Below are 26,153 nucleotides of genomic sequence, written 5' to 3'. Positions count from 1 at the left end.
CCCCCGTTCTTTTGGCTGCTTGCGAAAGAACAAAGGGGACGGTTGTTTTCCAGCGGGCTGCCGGAGGGCTGCCGGGAGGAGCGGGAGGTTCTTCCCGGCACCGGCCCCGGGGCAGCCCCGTTGCCCCACTCACCAAGGCCCTCGGTGACCGGTGTCACCAGCCCCGGGCAGCTGCTGGCATCCTGCCCAAATCCAGCCCTTGGCTGGCACAGCCTGACCCGCGGTGCCTGCGCCGGCCTCCCCACCTGCGCTGGGCTGCACCCTGAGCAGGCTGCGCAGAAGAACGGCTTCATGTCGCTGGGGGATTGTGTCCCTCCTTCCCAGAGTGTGATGACCCCTGTGGCCTGGCTCTGCCAGGCTCCTGGGGTCACAGCCCAACATCTGCCTGGGCACTGAGGGACTCCGGGGCAGGGAGGCAGAGGGGGGACCAGAGGCTGCCTTCACTCTGCAGGAGGTGGAGGGGGATGAATACTGCCCTTGGGGGTTATGGCAGCATGGCCTTACTTTGGTCAGATGGGGACCAAGGGGGGTGTCAGACAGACATGTGGGTCCCAGTCCTGCCATAGGCAGCCCTGGTGCCACCCCACTCCCAGCTGGGTGGCCCAGGAGAGGACTGAGCAGGGAACGGGGTTTCCTGCAGGCAGCACTGGGCAGACTGACTGCTTAGCCCTGTCTGCCCAGAGCTACTGAGCACCCAGCTAGCCTGTGCCAGCCCCTGTTCACCCTGGCTCCATTCTTCCATGCCCTGGCAGCTGGTCCCCTGCACCTTCCCCATCCTCCCCATGCTTGGCACAGCAAACATCACATCCCGGGTGCCCCCTACCACCCGTGAGGGCCTGACAGGAAGGGTCAGCTCCAGGACTGTTTGGCTCAGGGTGCCTGGGGACCCTGGCATCAACCTGCTCCCACCAATAAAGCACCAAGCTCTGGAGCAGTTTCTGCATCTATTTATTTAGGAGGTTGAGGGTGATCCTGGTACGAAGCAGGGGGTCTGGCAGAGCCTGGAGGACGGGAAGGAGCACCATGGAGTGGGATGCAGAGCCCGTAGTTCACTAGGTCTAGAGGACACATGGTACTTCAGCTGCAGAGACAAGACAGGCAGACAACTGTTCAGAGCAGGGCACAGCCAAGATGACAGAGTCCCGAGGCATGTGGGGAATCACCCAGGGCCTGCAAGTCCCTGCTCAGCCCAGGCTATGCTGGAAGGGAGTCACAGCTTTCCCTGGCCACACTCACCTGATGTCCCTGGTGCACTGATCTGTTGGAAAGCAAAGAGAGGGGTAAGTGTGCCATTGGCAACACCCTGAGCCCCCATGCAGAGGGGCCACAGCTGCCACCCTGTGCCCTTGGGCCACTCACCTGACTTGGGCAGGATGACCAGCATGTCCTTAGTCAGTCCCATGGTGGGGATGAGCTCCATGAACTTCTGCAGGAGCTGGGGGCTCAGGTCCTGCTCCCTCGCTGCAGCCACACACCCAAAGTGGGTGCTGATGAGTGCAAGGAATCCCAGCAGCCAGCCCCACACTAGGGGTCCAGGGACTGCGGGGCAGCAGCTGGACCCCAGGGAAGGGCCAAGGAACGAACATGCAGGGTGGACACCAGGCAACCCACAGCTGCCCTGGGCTGGCAGCAAAGGGGCACAAGCCCCTTGGGATGAGTGACCCATTCACTTGCGGTGGCTGGCAGGGTTGGGTTTCTGCAGCTGGGCTTGCACACTGCAGGGGGCTCTGGTTCAACCCACAACCAACAGGAGATATCTTCAGTGCAAGGCTCCATTCACCCCAAAATTAATTCCCTAGGTGATGGACATGGGGTGCTGCTGATGGTGGGCCTGGGCAGTGGTGGGGAGCCCAGACCCTGCCTGCCTCTGGTGCCCCCATCCCTTCCCAGGAGCCAGGTCCCCACTCCCAATGCACTGAGGAGCTGCAATGCCGTGCTGGGCTCTGCCTCGCTGTGATGGGCCTCGTGCAGGACAGCGTAGTGGCTGTAGTGTGTCTCCATCACATGCAGATCCCTCTTCTCTTGTGCTCCTAAGGACCCCAGAGGTGACCAGGTGGGTAACGTGGTACAGTCTGGGCCCGCAGCTCAGTGCTCAAGCCTCAAATTTGCCTGAGGTGGGTATGAGGAAGGAACCCCTGCTCGATGTGGAGGAGCCAGGTGCCCACCCACCTAGAAGTTCTTGCTGAGTCGTGGAGACAGAGGGGCCAAGCCCACCTCCCACTGCTCCTGAGGCATGGGGGCTGGGATACCCACCCTCTGCTTCAAGGTACCCATGGCTCCAAAGCCCATACCACACATACCTGTGTAGTGTCCTGCCTGCCCGCTCCGCTGGAAGAGAGGCTCAAACTTTTGGCATTTGTGCATCCTGGAAAAGGAACATGAAGCAGACAAATGTGTCTAGAGACCACATGGGAGGGCAGTGGGATGGTGGGCACAGGGGGGAGCCCAGCCTGCCCAGAGGGTTGCACTGAGGCAGGGTTGGACAACCTGGAGCAGTGGGGAAGTTGCTTTGGTGGGGAAGGGAGTCCCTGTACCACAGGGAACAGGGTGAGCAGGACAGACACTTAAAAGGGCCAGACCAACTTCATGGCCAGGTCCCCTTCTGGCATGAAGCTGATGATGGCCATGGATGACTTCATCCCATCCCTCATCTTCAGGAAGATGGAGCAGTTGAAAGCAATGGCTGTGACATGCCACACCCCTGCAAACTGCAGCAGGACATCACCAGTGGAATTTGGAAAAGTTGTGGGGACTTGCCAGGGGAATCCGCACTCCTCCGTGGGGGACCTGGCAGCCCACTGCAGAAATTTGACAACCTGCAGTGGACCTGCCACTGTCTGTGGGGACATGTCGCCCTCTTCAGGGACCTGCCACCCTCTGTGGAGATCGGCCCTCCAGCATGGGGAACACGACACCCCAGGTAGAAACCTGCAATCCTCTGTGGGGACCAGCCAGGCAGACACGGGGACCTGCCACCTTCCTGCACGCAGAGCACCCTGTCCTGCCCCATGCTAAGAGTACATGTGCAGCACCTGGCCCATGTTCCCTGGGGATAGTGCCACATGCTTGGGGACATCATGGTCCCATGCGTTGGTGTCCTTGCAGTGGGGCTACTGCTGGCACTGGACACAGCAGCCAGGACTAACCTGGTTTTGCACAGGCTCTCCTGGAAGCTGTCCTGGTGTTGGCTCAGGGATGGGGCTGGCGGGTACCCAGGGGTGCAGCACTGCCCTGCCCCAGCTAGCCCAGGCAGGATGTGCCAGGCAGAAATCTGTGAGGTTACCTTCTCAGTGTCCAAGTGCAGTTGCACAGGGACCTGGGCCCCTGCCTGCAGCAGGTAGAGCAGGGCCAGAGCCAGGCTGGGCAGTGCTGCTGTCATCCTTGCCCTGGAGTGGATGTGGGCAGGAGAGGCTGCACCCACCTTTACAGCCCCCACTGCTGGCAGCACCCCTGCCCACACACCCGCTTTATGCAACAGGTTACATAAGGGCAGGGATAACCTGTGCCCAGCTTAGGTGACAGTGCCATGTCCCCCGCAGTTCTGGATGAATGCAGCCTTGTGTGAGACCCAACCCAGATCACGCCAGGACCAAGTGCTGCCCCGTGCCCGCTCCGTGGCTGAGTAGGAGTATGAGGTGCATCCCAGGGGCCCCTCCTGGCTGTTCCCATTGATTCTAGGGTCTGTCAGTGGTGGGACAGATCCTGCCTCAGGATCCTCAGTGCCACAGAATGGTTGTGCTGTTACCCCAGGCTGAGCCACAGCCTGGTGCTCTCAGAAGGGGTTGTGGATTCTTATGCTGGTGGCAAACAACTCAGACTCCACTGCTGGAGAGGGTCTGGCTTGATGGCATGGAGTTCCAGGGGTGGCCAGGATCAAGCCACACCCAGAGCTCGCAGACATCCTTCTGCTTCATGTCCATCCTTCCCCAAACTTCTGGAGAACCCCTGATTGCCCATCGCCCCATTCCCATACTGCCAACCTGCTGTCCAGCAGTGAAACCAAGACAGGGAAACTGGGGGAGCCCAAGGGGCAGAGGGGGGAGCAGATGCCTCTCAGTGGGTCCTGGACTCAGGGACCCCTTTTTCTGGGATAGGGCAGGTTCAGTGGGCAGGCAGCACCACAGGGCAGAGCTGCGAGTGCACATGGGGTCTCAGCCCAGCAGCTCCACAGCCAGGAGCTGGGGTCAGCCCTGACTGCTAACCCCAGTCCCAGCCCCACTGGCCATGCTTTCCCCACCCCATTGCCTTGTTTGGGGCTGCCTCACAACAATCCAGCAGGCAAGGGCTGGTTTTTTATGGGCTTTAATTGAGACAGGGATACAGGTATAGGTTGTGAAGCCAGGAAGCGAAGACTGCTGCAGTGCTGGGGAGCCACTGGTGGTCAGATGGGACAGGGTGGTCGCCAGCTTGCGGTGCTGCTGGGGCTTGGACTGGTAGCAGCTGGTGGGTCTGCCTGGAAAAGATGGGGGGTGAGCATGGCTGAGCTGTGGGAGACCAGGTAACACACAGGGGGTACATGGGCCTGGCGAGCCCCACACTGTGTGGGGAGGCACCCCACAGGGCTGGGTGGGGGATCCCCAGTAGTTGTGAGGAGAGGAGCAGCCTGGGGAAGGACTGTAGAGGGGCTGGGGGCTCTGTGGGGTGACACAGCTTTAAGCACCCACATACCCTCCCGCAGGGCTGGTCTGAGCCCCAGTGAAGTCAGGACTCACCTAAGCAGCATCTGCCATGCATTTGTCTGCAGGAGGAAGAAACAGGGAGATCAGCTCCTCTGGGGGCTGTGGGACCTTAGCCCCCCTGAGGAATCCTGAATGGGGATACCCCATAGCTGGCCCCATAGGGAGGCAGGGACAAGCCAGCAGGGTCTCCTCCTACTCAGTCCCCCTCTGGTATCCTCACCCCCTACTCCCCAACACCATCCCTGTGCTCCCAGCCTCACCTGTCTGGGGCAGGATGAGGATCTCATCATCCGTCAGGCCCTGCTCCCTGGAGAACTGGGTGAACATCTCCAGGTGCTCAGGACTCAGCTCCTTTGTCCTGCCTGCAGCCAAGAGCAGGGTGAGAGGCAGTCCCCCCATACCCACCAGCACAGAGGTATGGGCAGCCCAGGGATCCCGACCCAGCCACCATCCCCCCAAGGTCACCCCAGCTTGAGAAATGACCCTAACCCTGCCCTTCTCCTATGGAAGAGACATCCCAGGGGCATGGACAGCATGGGGGTCCCGGGGCAGACATACTGTAGAGCAGCACCATGGTGGAGGAACCAGTGCTCTTGAAGATTCGGGTGGCCACCAAGGCGTATTCCTCATAGTTGGTCTCCACCACATGGATGTTGTGCTTGCTGCCCCAGCCTGTAGGGGACATGGGGCACAACTCAGCCTTGAGCTCAAAATCAGCTCCAAGGCAGGAGCAGGCACAGCAGGGCTGTGAGTGTGTCCAGGGCAGCACAGAAGCTGGGCACTCACGTGGGCTGGTGTAGCTGAACCGCCCTGGCTGCTCTGTCTTGGTGTAAAGACTGTTCCTCGTCACGCACTGGTCCCCCCTGGGGAGCACAGCAGCGGGGGATGCACCAGTGGCCACCCCCAGTACCCCCTCCCCACGCACTCCCTCCCCATGCCCCATACTTGGGGTAAGTAGATGTAACTTCCAGGTTCCCCTCTGCGGTGGTGGAGATGATGGTGGTGCACATCTTCATCAGGTGCTTCTTCTCCTTGAACCAGTTAGAGTTGGAGGCCAGGCCAATGCTGTACCATCTCCCTGTGAGCTGCACACAACCTCCACTCAGCCCCAGCTGGGCACAGACCCTGTCTCACCCCTCAGCCTCCACCAGCCCCAGCCCAGGCCATGTCCCTCTCCCCTGGCAGTCCATTCCCTACAGCAGGACAGCGTCTCAGGGAGCTGCTACAGCTCTTGGCAACCACAAAACCCAGGAACAAGGAAAAAAAAAACCCAGGAACAAGGAAATCCCTGTTTCATTACATGCCCTTCACTGCCCATGGGTGTTTCCTTCCTCTTCACCCCAAGCCCAGGGAGTGTGACAGGACTGCCTGGCTCTGAGATACCATTTCCAGCCATCTGTGGGTGTGAGGAGGGGTCAGGACACTGGGTGCAGCACGGCTCATTCCATCCCGGTGTATGGAGCCAGCAGTGTGCTGCCCTGAGGGGAACTGCCAGCCTTGGAGAGCAGCTGTGCTGGGATCACCCTTGCAGCACACCCCAAACCCCTGTCCTTGCAGCAAGTGCCTCCCTCCATCTCCAGCACCTCTGTGTCCCCCAGCACCTTGCCAGGAGGAGGGATGGAAGGGATACCCCAGCACAGCAGCCTTTGGTTTTTTTGTGGCCCTGGGCTGGGGTCTTTGTTGGGGAGGGGTTCCCATGGCCCACATCTGTGCTGTCAGACTGAGATTGCCTTTCTCACTCTCCCCTGTAAGATCCCTGAGCATCCACACCCATTCCACAGCACAGCAGCAGCTTGGACCCATGCCTAATCCAGGGTTCTGCCCCACAGGCTGGAGCCTGGATGCTGGATCCCACCAAACCCAGGTGCTGGGAGGTCCCAGGATGGGGGCCTGCATGTGCACCAGGGAGAGCCTGGCCCCCCATCCACCTGCACCACCCCCACCCCACATTTTCAGGGCAAGGATCCCCCAAAACACCCCAAACCTCCACAGAGGTGATGCCGGTTGGCCTGGGTCACCTTGTCCTGCTGGAAGTCAGCTTGGACAGGAATGCTGTCCTGGGCGTGCAGTGTGCTGAGCAGGGCCAGCCCCAGGACGCCGAGCAGTGTGGCCTGCATGGCAAAGTGGAGCTGAGCCGAGAGCTGGAGGCAGAGCGCTGCAGTGCTGGAGAGTTTGTCCAGCCCCTATTTATGGTCAGGCATTGCAGGGGCCCCCGGGCAGCCAGCCCTGCCTCCCCCCATGCTGTTATGCAAGCTGGGGCAGGACAGAGCGCTGAAGCCAAAGCACAAGCAGGGGATCCTGTGAATGCTTCCCTCCTGTTGATATGATGTATTTGCTCCAGGGTGCCAAAATGCTCTGCAGTGAAAACAGCCAGCGGGCAGCGGAGTGGCTGCCCTGCCTCCAGTGCTGCTGGGCTGGGGCAGGGAGCAGCCCATGGAGAGGGGCCAGCGCTGCCCCATCCACACAGGGTGGCCTCACTCAGACCCAGAGTGGGGCTTCAGTGAGATGGAGGAAATCCAGGGCCTGCCAGGTCCCAACCCAACCCATGGGACTTGGTACCTGTGGGACCTCCTGCTTTGCCTTAAGTCCCTGCAACACCCAACTCAGCACCCTTGGGGTGTGTCCCACCGGTGAGCTGGGGAGCCCCGAGATGTTCAGCTCTCTGGGGACCAGCATGCAGCCAGATGCACCTTAGGACTTGACAGCCCACCTGCCCCACCACCCTGCACCCTTTGCCAGGTGCTGGAGGGGCTGGAGATGCTGTCCTCCTTGGTTTGGGGTCACCAGCAGGTACTCAGGTATCCCACTCAATCTGGGGACGCCCCTGCAGGCTGAGGGCAGGGGATGTATGCTGGTGCCAGCAGCAATGCCCACGGGTCTGGCAGGGTTTGGGCAGGGCTGGCTATGCCGGGCAGAGACCCAGACCCGCGGTGCAGCCCTGCCAGGGTGCTTTACGTAAGGAGCATGTTTTCAGAACAGCTGGTTTTCCCCTGGCAGCCCCCCTTGCACATTCCCTTCCCTTCATCCCACTGCGAGGCCGCCCTGCCCTGCACACTCCGCGCCTGCTCGGCCCCGTGGATTTATTAAAACAAAACAAAAGCTGAGCCAGGCAGGACTGGGACTGGCCCTGCTCGGGACACTGCATGCCCAGGACATCACTCCCGTCCAAGCTGGCTTCCAGCAGGACAAGGTGACCCAGAGCCTGGCTGGGGCCCTGCATGCTGGGCTGGGGCTCAGTCTCCCCCAGAGCTCACCCCCAGGGTGCTGGGGGAACACTCTCCATCAGGCACAGAGGCAAGGAACACCCGGGGTGTCACTGTCACCTGGCGCTGCAGCAGGAACACAACGTCCCCCTGCTGCCAGATACCTCCAGTTCCTTGCCCAGGTGCCAGGAGGGGGTGACCGATGGATGCCCAGGTGGTGCCCGGGTCTCCTGAGGGTGACAAAGCTGGGAGCCAGCCCAGCTGTGTGGCAAAGCCGGTGCAAGCTCAGGAGTATGGGAGCACTTGGGGACATAGGGGACACCAACAGTGGCGAGGGGCAGAAAGAGCAAGGCTGGGGGCAGGACGGAGTATCTGGACTGTGGGTTCCTGCGGCAGCCGGACACAGACCCTTGGGCATAACCTGGGTGTTTGCACTCAGAAATGGTTTAGCCCCAACGAAGGATGATCCGAGCCGGGATGAAGGGTGTGGGGAATCCTTACGGCCCAGCCCAGCTCCCCGGGTCTCTCCCCTTGTTCCCTTATCCCCCTGCCCAGTGCAGCCACTTCGGGGTGCAGGTAAAATGGGCTGGATCCAGCACAGCCCGGCTCTGTCTGGTTCGGGGGGCGGCCAGGCTAGACACGGGTGCTGGGAATGGGAACTGGCTTCTGGCACAACACGTGCCTTCCCTTACATAATTCCCTGATAAACAACACGTGCCAGCAGTTCCCGCTAGGATTGCAAAATGCTTTTTTGTACTGTGGACAGACGGCTGCTCCCCGCCCTGGGGGCTGCCCCGTCCCCTCCTGGAGCCAGTGCCAATCCCTTCGCCTGCAATGTGGCAGCCTCGGCTGGGAGGAGGGGTCAGATGAGGGGCTGCAGCATTAACCCTAGGGGTCTACCCAGCCCTCCAGCTCCTCCAGTGCCCTGCCTGTCTGTCTGAGAGGTGCTGGCTGTGGGCAGGAGTCCAGTGCAGGCAGCAGCTCCTCGAGGAACAAACTCTGCAGGGCTGGGGCAGGGGAACAGGGTGTTTCCTGGCCCTGGAGGTCCTGGGGACAGAAAGCAGGATTGTGGGACTAAGATTTCATCCCCTGGGGTCCCTGAGTGATCTCCCAGCTTGTTGGGAGAAAAGGCAGATGCTGTGCTCTCCCCAGTGCCCCTAAGTCCATGCCCCGTGTGGCCCCAGGGACAGCACTGTTCCCCTCAGTGCTGGGACCTCCCTTGCCCCTGCCAGCTTGACGACAGGTACCACACCACAGGAACCACCACACAATTCACACCACAGGAACCACTGACACAATTCTGTCCCGCTCTCCCATGGCTGGTGAAGGCTCACAGAAAAGATGGCAGGGGTCTGCATGGAAGGGGGCTGCACAGCCCCTAAACACCCCCTCAGCACATGTCCAAGGCATTGGCAGCCCATGGGGGAGGCAGTGCTGGCCTGGCTGGGGCACAGCAAGAGGTGACTGGCCTGTACACAGGCTCTTCTCTGAGGTGTTTATTGGGGTGTTGCTGGCTGCTGCAGGAGAGTGGGGTACAGAGCAGAGGGGGGACACAAGCTAGGGGGCACAGGACAAGGACAAGCGCAGCTGCCAGCACAGCTGGAGGGGCTGAGGAGCCCCAAGGCTGGCTCCAGAACTGTGGAGCAGCAGGGGGAGCAGACTCAGATCTGTGTGGACATGGGCAGCTGGCTGAGGTGAGGGCTGAGCTCTGAGACCCCATGGCAACTCCATCCGCACCTACAGCTTCGTTTCTGGAAAAGAAGTGCTGAGGGGCTGGGGGGGTGTCCATGCCCAGTCTGACCCGTGTGGGGGATGAGTGGGGCTTGCTTTGCCAGGATGTACCTGATGCCCATTCTGAGTGACACTGTGCACAGAAGAGCACAGACTCTTCTGGGGAATGGTCTGGCATGGCCTCTCCAGTGCCAGACCAGCCCTCCCACACTCCTGGGGCAGGACTACACAGTCATGGTGCAGTGTGGATCTGGCCCAGTGTGCCCAGCCCACTGCCAGGACAGGGACACCCAACTGACACCCAGTGTGGGACCAAGCCTGGCACATAGGAGAGGGCACCCAGCACATCACCCAGCATCCCCAACTCACCATCAAGGATGTGAAACTCATCTGCAGAGTCACAAAACCCTGTAAGAGACAGAGCCCGGGGGGATCACCTTGTCTGGAGCTTGGCACCCTCCAGTCCCTGCACCCCCAGGACATTGCAGGGCACAGCCCCATTCTTGCATCTTTGTCCCTGGGGTGGCCAGAGCATCAGGACAGAACCCACACAGGTCTCCCTGAGGACTGTGTGCCACCCACCATAGGTGGGGAAGTAGTAGGTCACATCCTCACTCAGACCCACAGCCCTGATGTGCTGCTCGAACTTCTCCATGATGGCATCACTGACCAGGCTGGTCCGTCCTGTACGTGGGGAGACACCATCAGAGGCCTCAGGCCCTACCTGGCCCTGGCCTGAAGCCCCCCATGTCCCCACACAAGGCTCAGGCCCCATGGGGATTTCAGCTCAGAGAAGTGGGTTCCCAGTTCCCTCCTTACCTGCTCCCCCACAGCATCTGGGGACAAGTCTCCAGCTGGGAGTGACCCCCATTCCCAGGCTGGATTCTCCAAGGCTTCAGCTGGCCTCTCCTGAGTCCAGCATGGGTTTCCCACCCCTGTCCTCCACCTGCCATGAGGCCCCGAGTCAAAGCCTACCATAGAGCTTAACAGAGATGCTGCGGCCCTTCTGGTAATAAAGGATAATGAAGTTGCTGGGGTCAGCCTCACCCACCACCACATCCACCTTGCTGCTTTTCCTATGGCCTGGGAAAGACAAGAGGATAGCCCAGTTAGTCCTGGTCAATCTTGGTTAGCCCCAGCATCATGCAGGGGCTTCATTTCACCACAAACCAGGTGTACAAGGGGTGAAAATCAGGCCAGAGTGGAGCAGCCCCACAGACACCAGCCCATCATGTCACCCGTGATGGCATCTGGCACTTAGGGACCCAAGACATAGAATACTGGGAGTGCACTGGGAAGAGGGACATTGGTACCAAAACCCTGCTGAGAGCAGGACTGGGGTGCTCCAGCAACCCCAGACCAGTCTCCCTCACCCTTCAGCAGGAAGCGTCCAGGGGCCTGGGCAGGAAGGTAGTGCTGCCTGATTTCCCAGCACATCTTGTCCCTGCATGGGGAGAGGAGGAGGAGATGTCAGTACAGGCTGTGGAGGATATTCCTGGGTCCCTGCCCGCCCAGGCACACATGCTGTCTGTTTCCTTGGAACTTTGTTTTCCCCCCAGGGAAAGATATCCCAGAACACTGGGGAGACATTGTAAGAGATGCTGAGCCCAAAATCTGTTGAGCCCAAGGTGTCCTTGCCACACCCCTGCAGCACTGAGCCTGGTCAGGACCTCATGGCCCACCAGGCTGGGGAAAGTGCTCACAGATGTGCTGAAGGTCCTCATCCTGAGACATGCTGCCTCTGGGATGGTCCCAAGAGCCAGTCCTGGGCTGCGCAGCCATGGAGCCACCACGTGCCTCAGTTTTGCCAGCCTGGCTGTCCTCACACGGACCAGCCTGGGCACACCCAGCCCAGCCTGAGCTAGTGGCTGTGTGGGTGGCAGGGTGCCATTCATGGCCAGGGTTTCTACTACGAAACTCTCTGGAGGGTATCCCACAACGCTTGGCTCTGGGGCAGCTCTGTCCTGTTTGGAGTCTGTGGCCAGGGCACTGTCACTGCTCTGACCTGCTTTCAGAGTCCCCATCCCAGGGCATCAGTCCTGTTCTGACCTGCCTGCAGCACCCCTGTCCCTGCCCGCAGACCCTGTGTCTGGCATTACTCACAGCTTCCTGAAGGTGCTGATGGCCAGGCTCTGCCCATCCAGGATGGATATTGTCACTGTCGTGGCCTCCAGCTGGTGGCTGTGCTCAAGCAGGTAGCTGCATCGGGAGGCCATGCTGACCAGGAACCACTTCCCTGAGAGCTGCAGGGCACAGGGGTGGCACCATCTACAGGGCCACCAGCCTGGGATGGCACCACTCAACCACCCTGAGCACCCTCCTTCCTCTCACTTGGCACCTCTGCCCACAGCCTGTCACTTGGGGTGCCCACAGGGCACAACTGCCCTTCAGGTGCCGGTAGGTGGGATTGCAGGGCAGGAGCCTGAGACAGGGACAGGCTGGGGGTGTGTAGGGGATGTCCAAGGCACCTGCCCATGGCTCGCACTGCCCACAGCACTGCGGGCACCTCAGTGCCACGCTGGGTGTGTGCTGCGCATCGCTTTTTGCTGCAGCCCCAGCTCGGCCCCAGGAGCACAGCCCCAAAGTGAGGGCGGCTGCACAAACCCTGCAGCAGCTTCAGATGGTCGAGGGACCTGCTCTGCGGGCAGTGCTGGGGCTGAGCTAGGCTCTGGCTGGGGCGGGGGGCACCGAGGGGCTTAGGGACGGGCTGGGAGGCTGAGTGGGGAGGACAGTGGGGGTCTGCAAGGGTGGGTCTGGGGGGGACACCGGGGGTACACGAAACAGGAGCCACCGCGGCTCCCTGCAGCGGCTTCAGCGGATGCCCACGGACCCCTCTGCCCGACCGCTCACCTGGTGGAGGCTGAGCCCTTCCTGAGCCACCACCTTCTCCAGGGCACTCTGGGGAGGGGGCGGCCGCCTTCTCTGCGCCGCCTTCTGCCCCCGCGCCGTCAGGAGCAGCCCGAGGAGCAGGAGGGTGCGCAGGGCCGCCATGCGCCGGTGTGCGAGACGGGCGCGACCGGGAGCCATGAGACCTGGTGGCGGCTGGACAGGGTCATGGCCGGGGTCACCGCCGGGGTCACCGCCGGGGTCACCGCCGGGGTCATCGCCTGGGTCACCGCCGGGCCCGGCCCGGCTGGAGCCAAGGGAGCGGGCCCGGACAGGGCCGAAGGTTGGGGAGGGCCCCGGGAGATCCGGGGTGGGCGGGGCCTGTCCGGAATGGGGCGTGGTCTAACGGGACATGGGCGGGGCTCACGGGGCGTGGTCTGTGCTGGGCGTGGGCGGGGCGGGGCACTCTGAGCGATCGCGCTGCGCTCCCCTCGCTGCGTCTGGCACGCTGCGGGGAGCTCTGTGCTCGATCCGTCGGGGCTGCGGCCGGACGTGCCCGGTGATTGGCCGGCGGGGGAGCGCCGGGAGCGCCGGCCGGAAGTGGCGCGGCGGGGCGGGGGCAGCGGAGCCGCCGAGGTGCGGGGGGACAGCGGGGACACCGGGCACGGCACGGGGGGAACACTGGCCACGGGGGACAGCGGGGACACCGGGCACGGCACGGGGGGAACACTGGCCACGGGGGACAGCGGGGACACCGGGCACGGCACGGGGGGAACACTGGCCACGGGGGACAGCGGGGACACCGGGCACGGCACGGGGGGAACACTGGCCACGGGGGACAGCGGGGACACCGGGCACGGCACGGGGGGAACACTGGCCACGGGGGACAGCGGGGCACCGGGCAGGGCAGGAAGGGAGCAGCGGGCGGAGCTCGGGAGGGCGGCGGGCCCGCTGCTGGGGGCTGACAGCAGCGCTGCGCTCGGTTCCAGGCGCGGCGGCAGAATGACACGATGGACGCGGGCTGCCCCCGGCTCCCGGACACCGTCCTGTTCGAGATCTTTCTGTACCTGGACCACGCCGACGTGCTCTCGGTGGGGCTCGTCTGCCAGCAGTGGCGCGCCGTGGCTCGCGACGAGTTCTTGTGGAAGGAGCTTTTCTACCGCTACTACCGCGTGTCCCGGGATGTGCCGCGGCACCCAGGTGCGCTCCGGGGCACGGGGCTGGGCCCGGGGATGGCAGCTGCCCTGAGCCCGGGACGGACACGGCAGCCGCTGCTCTGCCCTCCGCTCCCGGCGTGCTGGGAACCCCGAGCCGCGTCCCCTCAGCCGTGTCACGGTGCCGTGGGGCTGAGATGTGCACGGGAAGGGCTCTGGGTCTGCCAGGGGGTCAAAGGGCTGGAAATGCTTTGCCTTTCCCTTCTTTTCACAGAAAGGAGGTTTCTGAGCTCTCTGGGCAGGCGCTCTCTGTGGCTGCTGCCCAGGGACATCCCGGGAGGTGCAGTGTGTCGCCACATGCTGCTGCATCCCAGCCCGCATGGCACCTGTGCAGTCGCTGCTGCCTTGGCCTTTCTGGGACTTGCTGCTGCAGCTCTGTCACTTCTCCAGCTGGAATGGGCGCTGCAGCGAGCACCTCTGGCTGCCTGGGCTGTGCAGGGCCACCTGTGCCTGTCTGGGGACGTGGGGCCCTGTGACAGTGCTGGGGACATGTGCTGAGTCAGGAGCTGCCCCACAGCACCAGGGCAGGTTGGATTTGATCAGGGCTCACAACAGGAGCTGACACAGCCTGGCAGGGCTGTCCTTGGCCAAGCTGTCAGAAGGCTTGGGGGTGGCAGTCGTGTGATCACAGCTCTGCTCCCTGCTGAGCACCCAGTGCTGGAAGCAGTTTGGTGCAGTCTGGGAGGATGACCCAGCTCTGTCACGCCAGCTGGGACCCGGCAGCAGGAGCTCTTGCTGCCCAGGCGGATTTCTCTCCAAGCAGCCCATTCCAGTGCGCTGCATGGTGTGAGAGGGCTGTGTAGGGGACCCCAACTGTGGTAATTGAATCCTGGGTTGTGAGTTGCAGTGGCTGCAGAAGGGCAGCAGGAAATGCCAAGAACCAGGCAATGGGAGCTGATCTCCTCCTGCAGGAGCACCACCGCAGAAGGGCTCTGGGAGGAGGCAGATGTCAATGGGATTCCTCCAGCCTGTGTGACTTTGTTCTTGCAGACCCTGGGAGCTCCGTGGGGCTGAGGATGTTCTCTTTAGGGTTTTTCTGAAGCCTTTTGACCAGGCTTGTTCCCTCCCAGCCTCCTGGAGCTGCTTAGTCAGCTGCCAGCCCTGTTCTTGAGCATTAATTAGGATCAAGCAGTTGGTGTAGCTCAGTAACGAATTCAGGCACCTCCCTGGCTGCTGGAGCTGTGGGCACCCTGCACCAGGCAGCAGGATAGGGACAGCTGGCAGGCGTGGGCAGGGGCTGGAGCGTGAGTTTGGGGAATACCTCTGCCAGCCTGGCTGCCCTGACAGCTCCATGGTTAGAGGAATGGTATCGAGTGGGTCTGTAAGATGAAATGTTGGGTTTGCTTCCAAATGGGGCTTGCTCAGGCTTTTCACAGCTGGATGGGCCGGGACGAGGAGGCTCAGAGGGGATTGAAGTGCCCAGCCTCACGCAGCAGTGGGATGTGCTGGCAGCAAGCTGGTCCCTCCAGGTGCCTCCTGGGCTGCAGCGTGTTCCAAAAAATCCTTCAGTCCTGTTCAGTGTCACTAGGAAAGTTGGCCCTTATCCATATGCATGGCTAATCCTCTTTGGCTCTCTGGGATTTGCTGCTACCAGAAGTCTGTAGGCTGCCTGGCTGGGCCCTTCATTAAAAATCTTCTTTATTTATCTTTTATTGTCCATCAGTAAGACTCCTGTGAGTGTGCCCCAGGCTGTGCTCAGCACACTGTGCCCAGCTTCTGTTCTTCTGTCTCATTTCTTCAAGTCTCTTACCTCATGGAAATGTTTTTTTCCTGGTCCCAGACCCTTTCTGGAGCCGTCTTAATTCTGTGTTAGACAAGGCAGAGCTAATCAATGCAGAGCTGGGTATGGTGAGGAGCAGCTTCCCAGCTTTCCTCTTGTCCCACCTGGTTGATCTGGTTGTGCTCGAGCACATGTTCCTTTTCAGGAGTGTTTTGTCCTGAGCAAGGTTTTGGCCTGACAGCCAGTGCCTCTTTCCAGCAGGGACTCTGCTGGTTTGGAGAGCAGAGATGTGGTGTGGAGCAGTCTGTGCACTGGAAGAAAGGGTTTTTTGTGTTTGGGAGTGGCGAAGCTGCTGAGGAAAATGCTGAGGATTGGTAGCTGAGCTACAGCCCTGGGTTGGTGCCCCAGAAGAGCTTCTGGCCTTGCTCTCAGGAGCCAGGATTGATTTATTAAAGCCTGATGCCATGTTTAGCCCAGCTCAGCTTCCCTCCACTCACACTCCCGTCCCGTGTCCGTGCTCTGTGCTGCAGGTGCTGTCTCCTGGTACGATGAGTTCCAGAGGCTCTACGACACCATCCCTTGCGTAGAAGTGCAGGCTCTGAAGGAGCATAATGACCAAGTTTTGCACCTGAGCTTTTCCCACTCTGGCTGCCTGTTTGCATCATGCTCCAAAGACTGCACGGTCAAGGTAAAGTGGTAGGTGCCCTGCCCAGCCCTTGCAGCCTAGGTCCAGTGGGGCTTAGCCCTGAGAGCAGCCTTTGGGAAATCTTTGGAGAGGTTTGACCAGATGTCCCTGGACTTGGGCTGGTTCCTGTGGGTGCTGAGCTGTCTTCTAAGCCACAGAACTAATGACTCTTGCAAATGTAGCCTTGGGGGCTATGGATTCCAGCTCCAGAGTGTGTGTGTAGGTGGCCAAGGTGCCTTGCTTTCTAGGTAAAGATCAGTGCCCTGTTGTGCCATGGGTCTGATGAAGACTGGGAAGATAATGATCCACTGCAGTGGATCGTGTTTTCCCTGAGTTGTTGTCCTGGGAGGAATCTGTCTGAACATGCTGGAAGCCCAGCTGTGGTAGCACCATTCACTGCATGAACTCAATCTCCTCTGACCAATGGAGTGGCAGTTCTCCATTTAGCCCCTCTCCATTTTCTGTCCGGGGAAGGGACAGGGATGTAGCGAGTAGGAGGCAGTTAAATGGGGTTTTTGATAATGTTTGTTTTTCATGTCCTGGTGAGTACTGGCAGAACAGATAAAGTAGAACCACTCTCAGACTTCTCAGCAGCTTCCTGATTGTCCATCTCTGTAGATCTGGAGCAATGATCTGGACATCTCCCTGCAGCACAGCTCCAACATGAGGCCATACAACTGGAGCTACACCCAGTTCTCCCAGTTCAACTCCGATGACTCCCTCCTGCTGGTATCTGGTGTCTTTGTGGGGCCTCACAACTCCTCCTCAGGAGAGATTGCTGTGATCAGCATGGGTAAGTGGGGCTTCCCTGGGGCTCACTGGGGTATATGAGTGCTGGGTGAGGGGGTTCCCTTCTTCTCTGGGTGTGCAGTAGCCTTGCCTCAGCATGTCCTGACTCCTGAGCTAAGGGGTTCCAATCACAGTTCTAGAGGGGAAACCTCACAGACAGCCTTAACTCTGTTCAGGTCACTACAGCAGTACCTCAAGGTAGTGTGTTGTGTATTTAGCCTCACTTCTCTTCTAAGTGCCAGTCTGGGCAACTGTTAACCACATCACTCATCTTGAAGGCCCTGCCTCTGGCGAATGTGGTGCTTGGCATAGAGCAACAGAAATCCAGAATGGTTTGGGTTGGAAGAGACCTTAAGGCTCATCTTATTCCAACCCTCCTGCCATGGGCAGAGGCACCTTTCCCTATCCCAGGTTGCTCCAAGCCTCATCCAGCCTGGCCTGGGACACTTTCAGGGATCCAGAGGCAGCCACAGCTTCTCTGGGCATCCTGTGCCAGGGCCTCACCACCCTCACAGGGAACAGTTTCTCCCCACTATCCCGTCTAACCCAGCCCTCTGGCAGTCCTGTCCTGTCCCTCCATCCCTTCTCCCAGGTTCTTCTCCAGCTCTCCTTGAGCCCCTTTAGGCACTGGGAGGGGCTCTAAGGTCTTCTCCATGCTGGACACAGCCAGCTCTCTCAGCCCATCTACACAGGAGAGTGGCTGGATCCAGATCACCTTTGTGGCTGTAGTCTCACCCTTAGGTCTCACAGGGCTTTCTGAGGTTTTGTCACCTGAGCCTCTTTCACTTCTGCTGCAGCTCTGTGTATGAGGCTTATCCCCACCATGTTATCTCACCATCTTTGTGCAGAGTCCCACAGTACCAGCTATCAGGAGGGCACAGCTGTCTTGGCTGGTGAAGCCTCAAGCCCCAGGGATGGGAGGGAAATTCTGTATGTGTTTAACTTGTTCTTGTTCCCAGGGCCTGCTCTGGGCCCCACTCAAGGAAAGGATGGGTGGTTGGATTGCTCTTTGCTCTGGCTCTGTGCACTGCCCTGTTATTTTGGTTTCCTTTGTGCAAGGTATCATCACATATCTCTGGAGAAAAGGGAAATAATCTTTCTCTGAAGCCGTGGCTGGGAGCTGGATGGGGTTGGCCTCTCCTACAGAGACCTGGATCCACTTCCCCTGTCCCACACGGTTTCTCCAGGGCTCTTGCTGGAAGTCACCGCCTCACACTCATGTTTCCCTTCCAGAGAACTTCACACTGCTTTCCAGGGTGAGGAATAAGCCCTACGATGTGTTTGGATGCTGGCTGAATGAAACCAATTTGATATCAGGCAATCTGCATCGGATTGGGCGCATAACCTCCTGCTCGGTCCTGTGGCTGAACAATGCTTTCCAGGTGAGCTGCCTTCCTTCCAGCTTTGCAGGCAATGCAGCTTCCTGCTGGCTTCTGGGGGAGGGAAAGCTGCAGGGGAGGATGGCTCAATCCTCCTGTCCTCCCTGTTTGTCTCCTCTGACTTGCCCTCAGGATCCTGAGCTCAAGGCAACCCTTACAGGAGGTTTCTCCATGCTTGGTGTTGTGGTACTCACTACACTATTCTAACTCTGCCCTCAGATCTCATTAACTTTTGCCACATTAATTAGGCTGTGGAGTTGGCTGCAGTGCACCACAGCATGTATTGCCCAACAGCAGGGCTGCTGAGGTCCTTGCTAATCTGAAGTTGGGTCTGTGACTGCTATAGCCTAGTGTGTGTCCCAGCAATGGCCCTTCTCCCACTTGGTAGCTCAGGGTATTCCTGGGAGCTGGAAGCTGAGCTCAGCCCTGCCTGGCCTTGCTGAGGTTTCTTGGTCCAGGTGCTGTTTCTGATTCCATGGTGAGACTTGGGGACCTGAGTGTGCTGGCCTCGAACTGCTCATTCACTCCCTGCACTTGGGCTGCTCAGTCCTGTTCCCTCTGTTTGTGTCACATCTGCACATCCCCATGTTTTGTGATTTTAACAAGATGCTAACCCCAGGTAAAATCCTCTGGTAGCAGAGACCCTTTCCACAGCCACATCTCTGTGCTACACTGAAGCATTGCCCCAGCATTACCCCTTCCATCCCTGAGAGGCCAGGAAGGACTTTGGCCATAACAGGGGTGTGGGAGTACAGCTGCAGGCTGGGAACAGTGAGGCAGAGAGGGACCTGCTCTGTGTGTCTGGAGCAGATACCCAGGTGCCTTTGCTGAGGGGTACAAGCACACTCCAGGAGCTCCTGGCCCTGCACTGGAAAGCAGCAGGTAGCACCAGCTGATGACCTCAGGGTACGGTGGCACCAGGGCTGCCCAGCTGCTGCGCTTCCTCGCTCCACTTCTTCCTGCCTGCAGAAACATTTTCTCTCGCTCTGTCTGCATCCAGGATAGGAAGGAGCTCAGTAGAGCTGACAAAGCTGGAGGCCCTTCTTGTGTCAGTGCCCCACACACAGTGTGAAGGGATCTGTGGGCGCCAGTGTCCCTGTGCTAGCTCGGGTCTTGGTTTGAACTGTGGAAGTGACGTGGGGTGCTTCCTGCTCACTTCTCCTCACTGCTCACAGGGCATCGAGTCTGAGAATGTGAATGTAGTGAAGAGACTGTTCAAAATCCAGAACCTGAATGCCAGCACCATCCGGACGGTGATGGTGGCTGACTGCAGCCGGTATGATTCCCCGGATCTGCTCCTGGACTACGAGGAGCAGCTGGCTGCTTCCTCCACCTGCCCAGTCTTTGATCTCGGCAGTGACAGCGAGGAAGAAGAGGCCAAGCCCAAGCCGCCTCCGGAGCCAGCTGTACAGGAATTGCCGGATGCCGGGGGCGTGCCGGCGGAGCATGGGCTGCAGCAGTTCTTTGATGATATCATGGAGGGCCGTGTGAGGCCTGCCCTGACCGAGACAGAGCTGGAGACAAAGGTGGCCGAGCTGTTTGTGCGCAACAGAACTAAACCGCCTGAGCCAAACCTGCTCCCGACAGACAGCAACAGCAAGACAAAGTACTTGATCTTCACCACAGGATGCCTCACCTACTCCCCACACCAGATAGGTAAGGCTGGGTCTGAGCCTGGGACAGCCGGGGCTCCCTGGGGGCCTGAGCTGCAGCTGCACTTGGGATTTGGGTTGGGAAAAGACCTGGTCTCTCTGGTGCCTGTTTGTGAAGTGTGAGCTGCAGTTTGCTCTGGGTTCTCAGAGGCCCCGTCACTGAGGGAAGTTCCACCTCCTCCACTTGCCTGAGGGTTGTTTTGTTGTTGCCAGCATGAAACATGGCCAAAGTCATGGCAAGGGCTGAGCAGAAAAGCAAGAAGGAGCTACTGGTTAAGGACACCACCAGCCATGAGCAGCAGTGGGTGCAGGGGCCGGGCAGCAGTTGCCCTGGAGGAGTGTGTGGAGGGACCTCAGTCCTTTTCTTTTGTAGGAGTAGACAGGGCATCAGGGCAAGCCTGGTCTGGGCAGCATGGAGTTGATGTGTGAGTCACTTGTGTGGTGCCACTGCCCCTTGCCTGCCTCTCCTCTGCCGTGCATGGGACCAGCCAGTGTTTGTGTGGTGAGCGATGCTGGGCAGGCTGCAGCCTCCTCTGTTGTACCAGTGGGGTACAGTGGGCTGTAGGGGCAGCATGTGCCAGGCCATGACAGTGCTGGTGACCTAGTCCTGTGTTAGGATGTCACTTGCTCTCACCTGGGGCACTCATGTTAAGGCAACAGATCTAGCAGAGCCTGAATTTACAGGAAATCCTGTGGGGAGCTCCTCAGCAGGGAGCAGGAGCAGGTAGACTGGCTGTTTCCCCAAGAGACCCTAAAGCTGGCAGAGAGGTGGAAAGGACCAGGAGTGGGGAAGGAGGGAGTTGCTCCCAGAATAGACTGCTGTGAAGCCAGACTGTTTCAGTTCCTTTGGCTGCTCACACAGTTACAGCCTTGCTTCCTTGCTCTCCTGACTTTCCCATGACATGGTCCCACAGCAGTAAGGTGGAGGAAGGTAATTTCCAGAACTGTAAGCAACTTAGTCTTCGCCCACCTCGGTTTTATGACCTGGACTGAATGAGCTCTGCTCCATGCTCCTGCCCATGGACTGGCTTTGCAGACAGCTATGGTGACTCAGCCCTGGGCTGAGCTGAGGTGGCACCTGGATCCCCTGGGCTGAGCCAAGGCCACCTCACAGACTGCAACCTGCTACACACCAAGGCAGAGCCTTTGGGCTCCGGAATTCCTCCAGAGCCTCCCAGGGCTGAGGGATTTGTGTGATGCCTTTGAACTCTGTGACTCCCTGGCTGGCAGCCAACACTTGCAGTACAGGCTGCTGCTTGGAGGGCTGGACACTGGCTCAGTTCCTGTCTCACCATGAGTCACTACAGTGTCGTTTCCCCCATAGTTTGTGTGCACCTGCTCTGTGCCCATAGGACCTGAAGGAGCTCACTCTTTGCTCACCTCCCACTCTATGCAGTGCTGCTCCAGCCTGAAATCCATGAGTTCCCATTTCTCATGCTGGTTCCAGGTTGAGCAGCCTGTCCTGCTGACTCATGTGTGTCTGAGTTTGGAACGGGGAGCATGGTGCTGCAGAAGTGAGGATGAAGATGTTGCTGAGCAGCACTGGTGGGGTGGAAGAACACCAGTCCTGTCCCAAAGGTCCTAAGCTCAGGGACAGGGATATTGGGAACGGCCTTGGACTTGAGCTGTAGTGGGGTGTCACCTGTGTCTTGTTGGGCTGCAGGAGAGGGCTAAAATCAAAGGTGATGTTAGCAATTCCTGCAGAGGGGCAATGGGATGGGCTGGGCTGGGCCACCTTCCAGCTCCCTCTGGACCTGCTGAGGATGAAGCCTGTGTGTGTGCCCAGGAGCTACTGAGGCTCACAGGGGTCCTCCAGAAAGCCATTGGGGATGGACCATTTGTGAAGCTGTTTTGTGTTTTGGACCTCTTCAGAGCTGGAAGGGGACAGGGCTTGACCCATCACTTGTCTCATTTAGTCTGGGGGTTCAGAAGCTACAAATCCCTTGAGCACAATTTTGGTTTAAATGTCTGTTCTTTGAGCTTTCTGGGACAGATCCCCACCTGCACTTGACAGTGTCAGGGGAAGTCTGCCACAGCCAGTGCATCTACTGGGCTGCTCCAGGCTGGCTACTGCAGAGAATGGGCCCAGCCCAGGGAATGATTTAGGAGAAAAGCCCTTCCACAACTAGTGTGTCTCCTGGGCCAACGCAGCTTCCATGTGCTCCAGAGATGGGCTGAGGTGAGGTTTGGCTGATCCCACTGGGATCTTCCTGTCTGGGATTGGATGTGCCAGGATGTTGCTCATGGGCAAGGTCCTGGCCTGAAGCCCACCTGGAGAGCTGAAGGAGCCTGGCCAGGACAGTAGCCCTGTCCCAGACCTTGCCCAGCAAGCTGGCTCTTACTGAGCCATGCCAAGGAAATCCCCTCCCTGAAACTTGGGATCTCCCCCAGCCCTTCTGGCAGCAGCGTGTGGAACTGCCTCCCTCTGCTTTCTATCCCACAGGGATTAAAAGGATCCTGCCCCATCAGATGACGACTGCAGGGCCGGTGCTGGGGGAGGAACGGCGCTCAGATGAGTTCTTTGACTCCCTGGATCACGTCATCGACATCCATGGGCACATCATTGGCATGGGCCTCTCCCCTGACCACCGGTGAGCACTGAGGGCTTCAGCAACTGCCAGGGTGGGCAAGAGCTGCTCACAGGCTCTGTGGGGTGACCAGGACATGAAGTGACTGTGGTGGATGGATTGAGTGCCTGCTGATCCAGGTGCTAATGGTGTGTTATTGCTGAGCATCACCCCTGTTTCAGCCTGGATTTCAGTGAGCTGGGCTGTAGGCTCTGTCCCTGCTGTGCCAGGGGGCTCTGTGAACTCTGATACAGTGCAGGTAACCCATCCCTGTCCTCCCCAAGGTACCTGTATGTGAACAGCCGGGCCTGGCCACGGGACTGCGTCATCTCAGATCCGATGCAGCCGCCTCCCATCGCTGAGGAGATCGACCTGCATGTGTTTGACCTGAAGACCATGAAGGAGGTGAAGCGAGCTCTGCGTGCACACCGGGCCTACACACCCAATGAGGAGTGCTTCTTCATCTTCCTGGATGTCAGCAGGGACTTTGTAGCAAGGTGAGGGGGTGGCCAGGATTCTGATCCTGCATCTGGGATGCCCTGGGGCAGTTGCTATGGGATGGCCGGGTGAGCAGAACACTCCCTTGTGTTGGGAGCAGAGCAGGGAATGGGTTTGGAAAGAATAGGGTAACTGACTTGGAAAGTGCTGATAAAAGGTAACTGCCCTGGTCCAGTTGTAAATATCCTGCTGTAAATCCCTGAGGAAAGGGTAAATCTGGGGCTGGTGGTGTATTTGGTCGCAGGTGGTAAATGCCCTTCTTGGGGCTGCAGGTGCTGTGGGGTGAGCTGAGGGGCACTGGATCCCAGAGGGAACTGCCTGCGCAGGATGAAGCTCATGGAGACAGGGGCTTGGGTACCCTATGCCCCCATCCCTGCAGAAAGACAGGGGTGGAGAGGGTTGGGGCTGCTAGGCTGACACTGGGACCAGTGGGACACCCTGACCACTGTCTCTCCACCCCAGTGGGGCAGAGGATCGACATGGCTACATCTGGGACCGGCACTACAACATCTGCCTGGCGAAGCTGCAGCATGACAACGTGGTGAACTCAGTGGCATTCAGCCCAGTGGAGCAGGAGCTGCTGCTGACAGCCAGTGATGACACCACCATCAAAGTGTGGCGGTCCCCACGGGCTGTGCGCATCCGGCAGGCCAGGAGGCCCCGGCCCAGGAAACTGCTCTTCTCCTGGCTCATGAACCAGAAAAGCTGAACCCAGGTACATCTGCTCCTGCAGCTTCCTCACTGCAGCACCTCCTGAGCTCACAGAGCCCTGAGCCTTGCACAGAGATGAGCTCTAGGCACACAAATCCTATGGCTGAGCCTGGCGGCGGGAATTGCCTCCTCCTTGAAGCATCGGCTTCAGATAGGACACAAGAGCTGGGGCCCTGTCGTGGATCCGTCGGGCAGCAGCTGAGCTGGTCACTGCAGGGTGGGCTCCCACAGCTTCTCACCAGCGTTGCTACTTGGGCATAGCTCTCTGGGTGAGCTCTGGGCTCGAGACACTGAGGCACGTCCAGTGTGGCTCTGTGTGAGCTGGGGACGTGGCCGGCCACACTGGGAGTTACCAGCTGCAGAGTACTGGGCAGGGGCCACAGTGCAGCTGTGCTGCCTGACTGCAGGACTCTCTTAATATTGGCGTTTTATTAGTGTGTGTTTGTCCCAAAGCTCCATGGGCAACTTGTCTGGCTACTGGGGAATGTCAAGTGCCTCCTCCCCATGGCACCTCTGCCCGGGAGGGCAGCAGGGACTGGGGGCAGTGAGGGGGTGGCAGGGCCAGGGCTGGGAGCCTGCCTGGCCCCAGGGTCTGTGTATTGGTATCACCAGTTTCCAAACTTGGGAGGGGTGAGGGCTGGTGGTCCCATGGTGCTGGCTTTGCCTCTGTCTTCCTCCGAGTTGCACTTCAATAAGCTATGGATCGGGAACGTATTTATTGTGGGGGATCTGCTGTCCCTTTCTGGGGTACCTGTGAGGACAGCTCACCTCCTGCCCACGCTACCCAATCATGGCACTTCAGGTTCTCTAGGTATGTTCTCTGTAAATAGGTGTAGGCACCCACAGGTGCTGCAGGTATTCATTCACCTGCAGGTGATGGGGATGGAGCCTTCCTGCCTGGAGTGACAGCTGAATAAGCTCCCTGTCCCTGAGGCTGACCTGCCATGGAGATGGTCAGCTTCTCCAGGACCCCACCGCCAGTGGGGATGGTCACTTGGAGTTACTACAGACTCAGTGGTGTTCACTGTCTGTCCCTTGAGCTTCTCTCTCCCTGTAGCAGGTACCCAAATGTGTCTAAAATTAAGCTCCTTATCTTGATCTGGCCTAGATGGGGCCCCAAGGAGCTGCTGTCATTCCTGGAAGCAGGGCTGGGAAGGAGCTGCAGGGGGAGGCATCTTGGGGCCCCCCTGGAAGCCCTGGGGCAGGTTCCTGTGCCATTCCCAGTCTGGGGTTGTTGATAGACCTGACGGAGGTGGCAGCTCCTGGCACAATGGCACTGATGGATTTAGCAGCCTCTGCAGCAGGAGGATCGGCATCTGTGTCCTGCTGTGCCCCAGCTTCATCCAAAATGCCTGTACTCAGGTTTTCTGTCATGAAATGAGGGGTTCCTTCATGTGTGTGTGCACACAGGCACCACATCCCGCACAGTCACACTGTGAAGGAACAGCCTCTCCCTCCTCCCCCAACTGTGAACTCTCCACCCGTGGCTCCGTGCAGCAGCGAGTGAGGCACTGAGGTGTTGTTTGTACTGAGTTTTGCTCTTCACTCTGGCATTGAATAAATACTCTGCTAAAGCATCTCTGCAATGTGAACTTGTTTTTCTGAGCACTGCTCTGCTGAGGCAGAGCTGAGGCCAGGACTGTCACAGGGCTGGGCTGGGGCACTGCAGGAGCTGCTGGCCAGCCCGTGGCTACTGCCCTGGGCTGTGTGGGTAGATAGCTGTGAGTAACAGGAGAGAGGCAGGGGATGGCTGAAGGGCAGCAAGCATTCATGGCAACCAGGGCTGAACACTGCAGGCTCCAGGACAGGCCAGGGGCTGGATGCCTCCTGGATTTATGTTTTTCCAAGCACTAACAGGCACAGAACAGGTAAGCAGAAAGCCCTCCAGTGCTGTTTGGCATTCCTGTGCCACAGCAGCCTCCTTAGTTGCAATGCCACTGTCCCCTCACTGCGCTTTGTATCTCCCTGGTGCAGCAGCTGCTGTGGTATGAAGGGGGGCTGGGGGCTTCCCAGAGGGGACAGGCACCCATGGTCATCCCTTGTGTTTGTTTCTTCCACACACAGTGAGTAGAGGCCACCAGGCTGCTGCCCCCACATGGGTTTAGTCCCTGGGCTGGTGCTGCAGCTTGGGAGGGGCAGGAGCAGGCATCCTGCAGGCTCTGGGCTCCCAAAAGCAGTGAGGGAAAAGCAGCCCGTTCTGCAGGAGCTCAGAGCTGTTACAGCTCAGGAAGAGGAGTGTTGGATTTGCCTTAGAAGCAGCAGAACCATTGGAACCACGTGCCCAGTGCTGCTACACTGGCTCCCACTGGCCTTTTGGCCCAGTGGAGTTCCAGCAGCCAGACTCCAGCTCTTTCCCTTCCCCTTACAGCCCCTGCTGTTTCCTCCTTGTTTGGGAATCCTCCTGCAGGGAGGCAGGAGCTGGGGAGAGTTCCCAGCACAGAAATAATCCCCTAGCACAGAAACCCCCCTACCCCGAGACAATCCCCCCCATGCTGTGCC

At 59.3% G+C, this 26,153-nt stretch overlaps 4 protein-coding genes across 14 annotated transcripts; 1 reads left to right on the top strand and 3 right to left on the bottom strand.

The window, feature by feature from the left end:
- Window positions 1–931: 931 nt before the first annotated feature.
- Window positions 932–4,140, bottom strand: LOC131586496 (lipocalin-15-like). Of its 4 annotated transcripts, none has more exons than XM_058853380.1 (5): window positions 2,569–4,140; window positions 2,295–2,365; window positions 1,360–1,461; window positions 1,237–1,258; window positions 932–1,081 (listed from the first exon to the last, which is right to left on the bottom strand). In XM_058853380.1, exons 1-5 carry the CDS (start codon window positions 2,847–2,849, stop codon window positions 1,078–1,080), a joined length of 480 nt encoding a protein of 159 aa, XP_058709363.1. In that variant the 5' UTR covers window positions 2,850–4,140; the 3' UTR covers window positions 932–1,077. The 4 variants fall into 4 exon arrangements, with proteins under 4 accessions (XP_058709363.1, XP_058709364.1, XP_058709362.1 ...); XM_058853381.1 differs by adding an exon at window positions 1,917–2,030 and having other exon boundaries at window positions 932–1,461; window positions 2,301–2,365; window positions 2,569–2,708; window positions 3,284–4,140; XM_058853379.1 differs by having other exon boundaries at window positions 1,237–1,461.
- A 146-nt stretch (window positions 4,141–4,286) lies between these two features.
- Window positions 4,287–6,833, bottom strand: PTGDS (prostaglandin D2 synthase). Of its 3 annotated transcripts, XM_058853376.1 has the most exons (7): window positions 6,698–6,833; window positions 5,625–5,764; window positions 5,466–5,542; window positions 5,238–5,351; window positions 4,940–5,041; window positions 4,713–4,738; window positions 4,287–4,453 (listed from the first exon to the last, which is right to left on the bottom strand). In XM_058853376.1, exons 1-6 carry the CDS (start codon window positions 6,794–6,796, stop codon window positions 4,713–4,715), a joined length of 558 nt encoding a protein of 185 aa, XP_058709359.1. In that variant the 5' UTR covers window positions 6,797–6,833; the 3' UTR covers window positions 4,287–4,453. The 3 variants fall into 3 exon arrangements, with proteins under 3 accessions (XP_058709359.1, XP_058709357.1, XP_058709358.1); XM_058853374.1 differs by having other exon boundaries at window positions 5,238–5,542; XM_058853375.1 differs by having other exon boundaries at window positions 4,287–4,449; window positions 5,238–5,542.
- A 2-nt stretch (window positions 6,834–6,835) lies between these two features.
- Window positions 6,836–12,793, bottom strand: C8G (complement C8 gamma chain). 4 transcript variants are annotated; one of them, XM_058853370.1, is made up of 7 exons: window positions 12,464–12,793; window positions 11,717–11,856; window positions 10,987–11,057; window positions 10,589–10,696; window positions 10,196–10,297; window positions 9,983–10,021; window positions 6,836–8,929 (listed from the first exon to the last, which is right to left on the bottom strand). In XM_058853370.1, exons 1-7 carry the CDS (start codon window positions 12,638–12,640, stop codon window positions 8,745–8,747), a joined length of 822 nt encoding a protein of 273 aa, XP_058709353.1. In that variant the 5' UTR covers window positions 12,641–12,793; the 3' UTR covers window positions 6,836–8,744. The 4 variants fall into 4 exon arrangements, with proteins under 4 accessions (XP_058709353.1, XP_058709352.1, XP_058709354.1 ...); XM_058853369.1 differs by lacking the exon at window positions 6,836–8,929 and adding an exon at window positions 9,364–9,746 and having other exon boundaries at window positions 12,464–12,792; XM_058853371.1 differs by lacking the exon at window positions 6,836–8,929 and adding an exon at window positions 9,364–9,633 and having other exon boundaries at window positions 12,464–12,787.
- A 130-nt stretch (window positions 12,794–12,923) lies between these two features.
- FBXW5 (F-box and WD repeat domain containing 5) lies at window positions 12,924–25,231 on the top strand. 3 transcript variants are annotated; one of them, XM_058853358.1, is made up of 9 exons: window positions 12,924–13,075; window positions 13,429–13,639; window positions 15,904–16,061; window positions 16,710–16,851; window positions 18,081–18,229; window positions 19,402–19,882; window positions 22,322–22,469; window positions 22,730–22,942; window positions 23,406–25,231. In XM_058853358.1, exons 2-9 carry the CDS (start codon window positions 13,450–13,452, stop codon window positions 23,650–23,652), a joined length of 1,728 nt encoding a protein of 575 aa, XP_058709341.1. In that variant the 5' UTR covers window positions 12,924–13,075; window positions 13,429–13,449; the 3' UTR covers window positions 23,653–25,231. The 3 variants fall into 3 exon arrangements, with proteins under 3 accessions (XP_058709341.1, XP_058709340.1, XP_058709342.1); XM_058853357.1 differs by having other exon boundaries at window positions 16,677–16,851; XM_058853359.1 differs by lacking the exons at window positions 12,924–13,075; window positions 13,429–13,639 and having other exon boundaries at window positions 15,907–16,069; window positions 16,677–16,851.
- Window positions 25,232–26,153: the final 922 nt, after the last annotated feature.

This window comes from Poecile atricapillus, chromosome 20, assembly GCF_030490865.1.
Source record: "Poecile atricapillus isolate bPoeAtr1 chromosome 20, bPoeAtr1.hap1, whole genome shotgun sequence".
Lineage (NCBI taxonomy): Eukaryota > Metazoa > Chordata > Aves > Passeriformes > Paridae > Poecile > Poecile atricapillus.
This window is presented reverse-complemented; position numbering and strand designations above follow the sequence as displayed.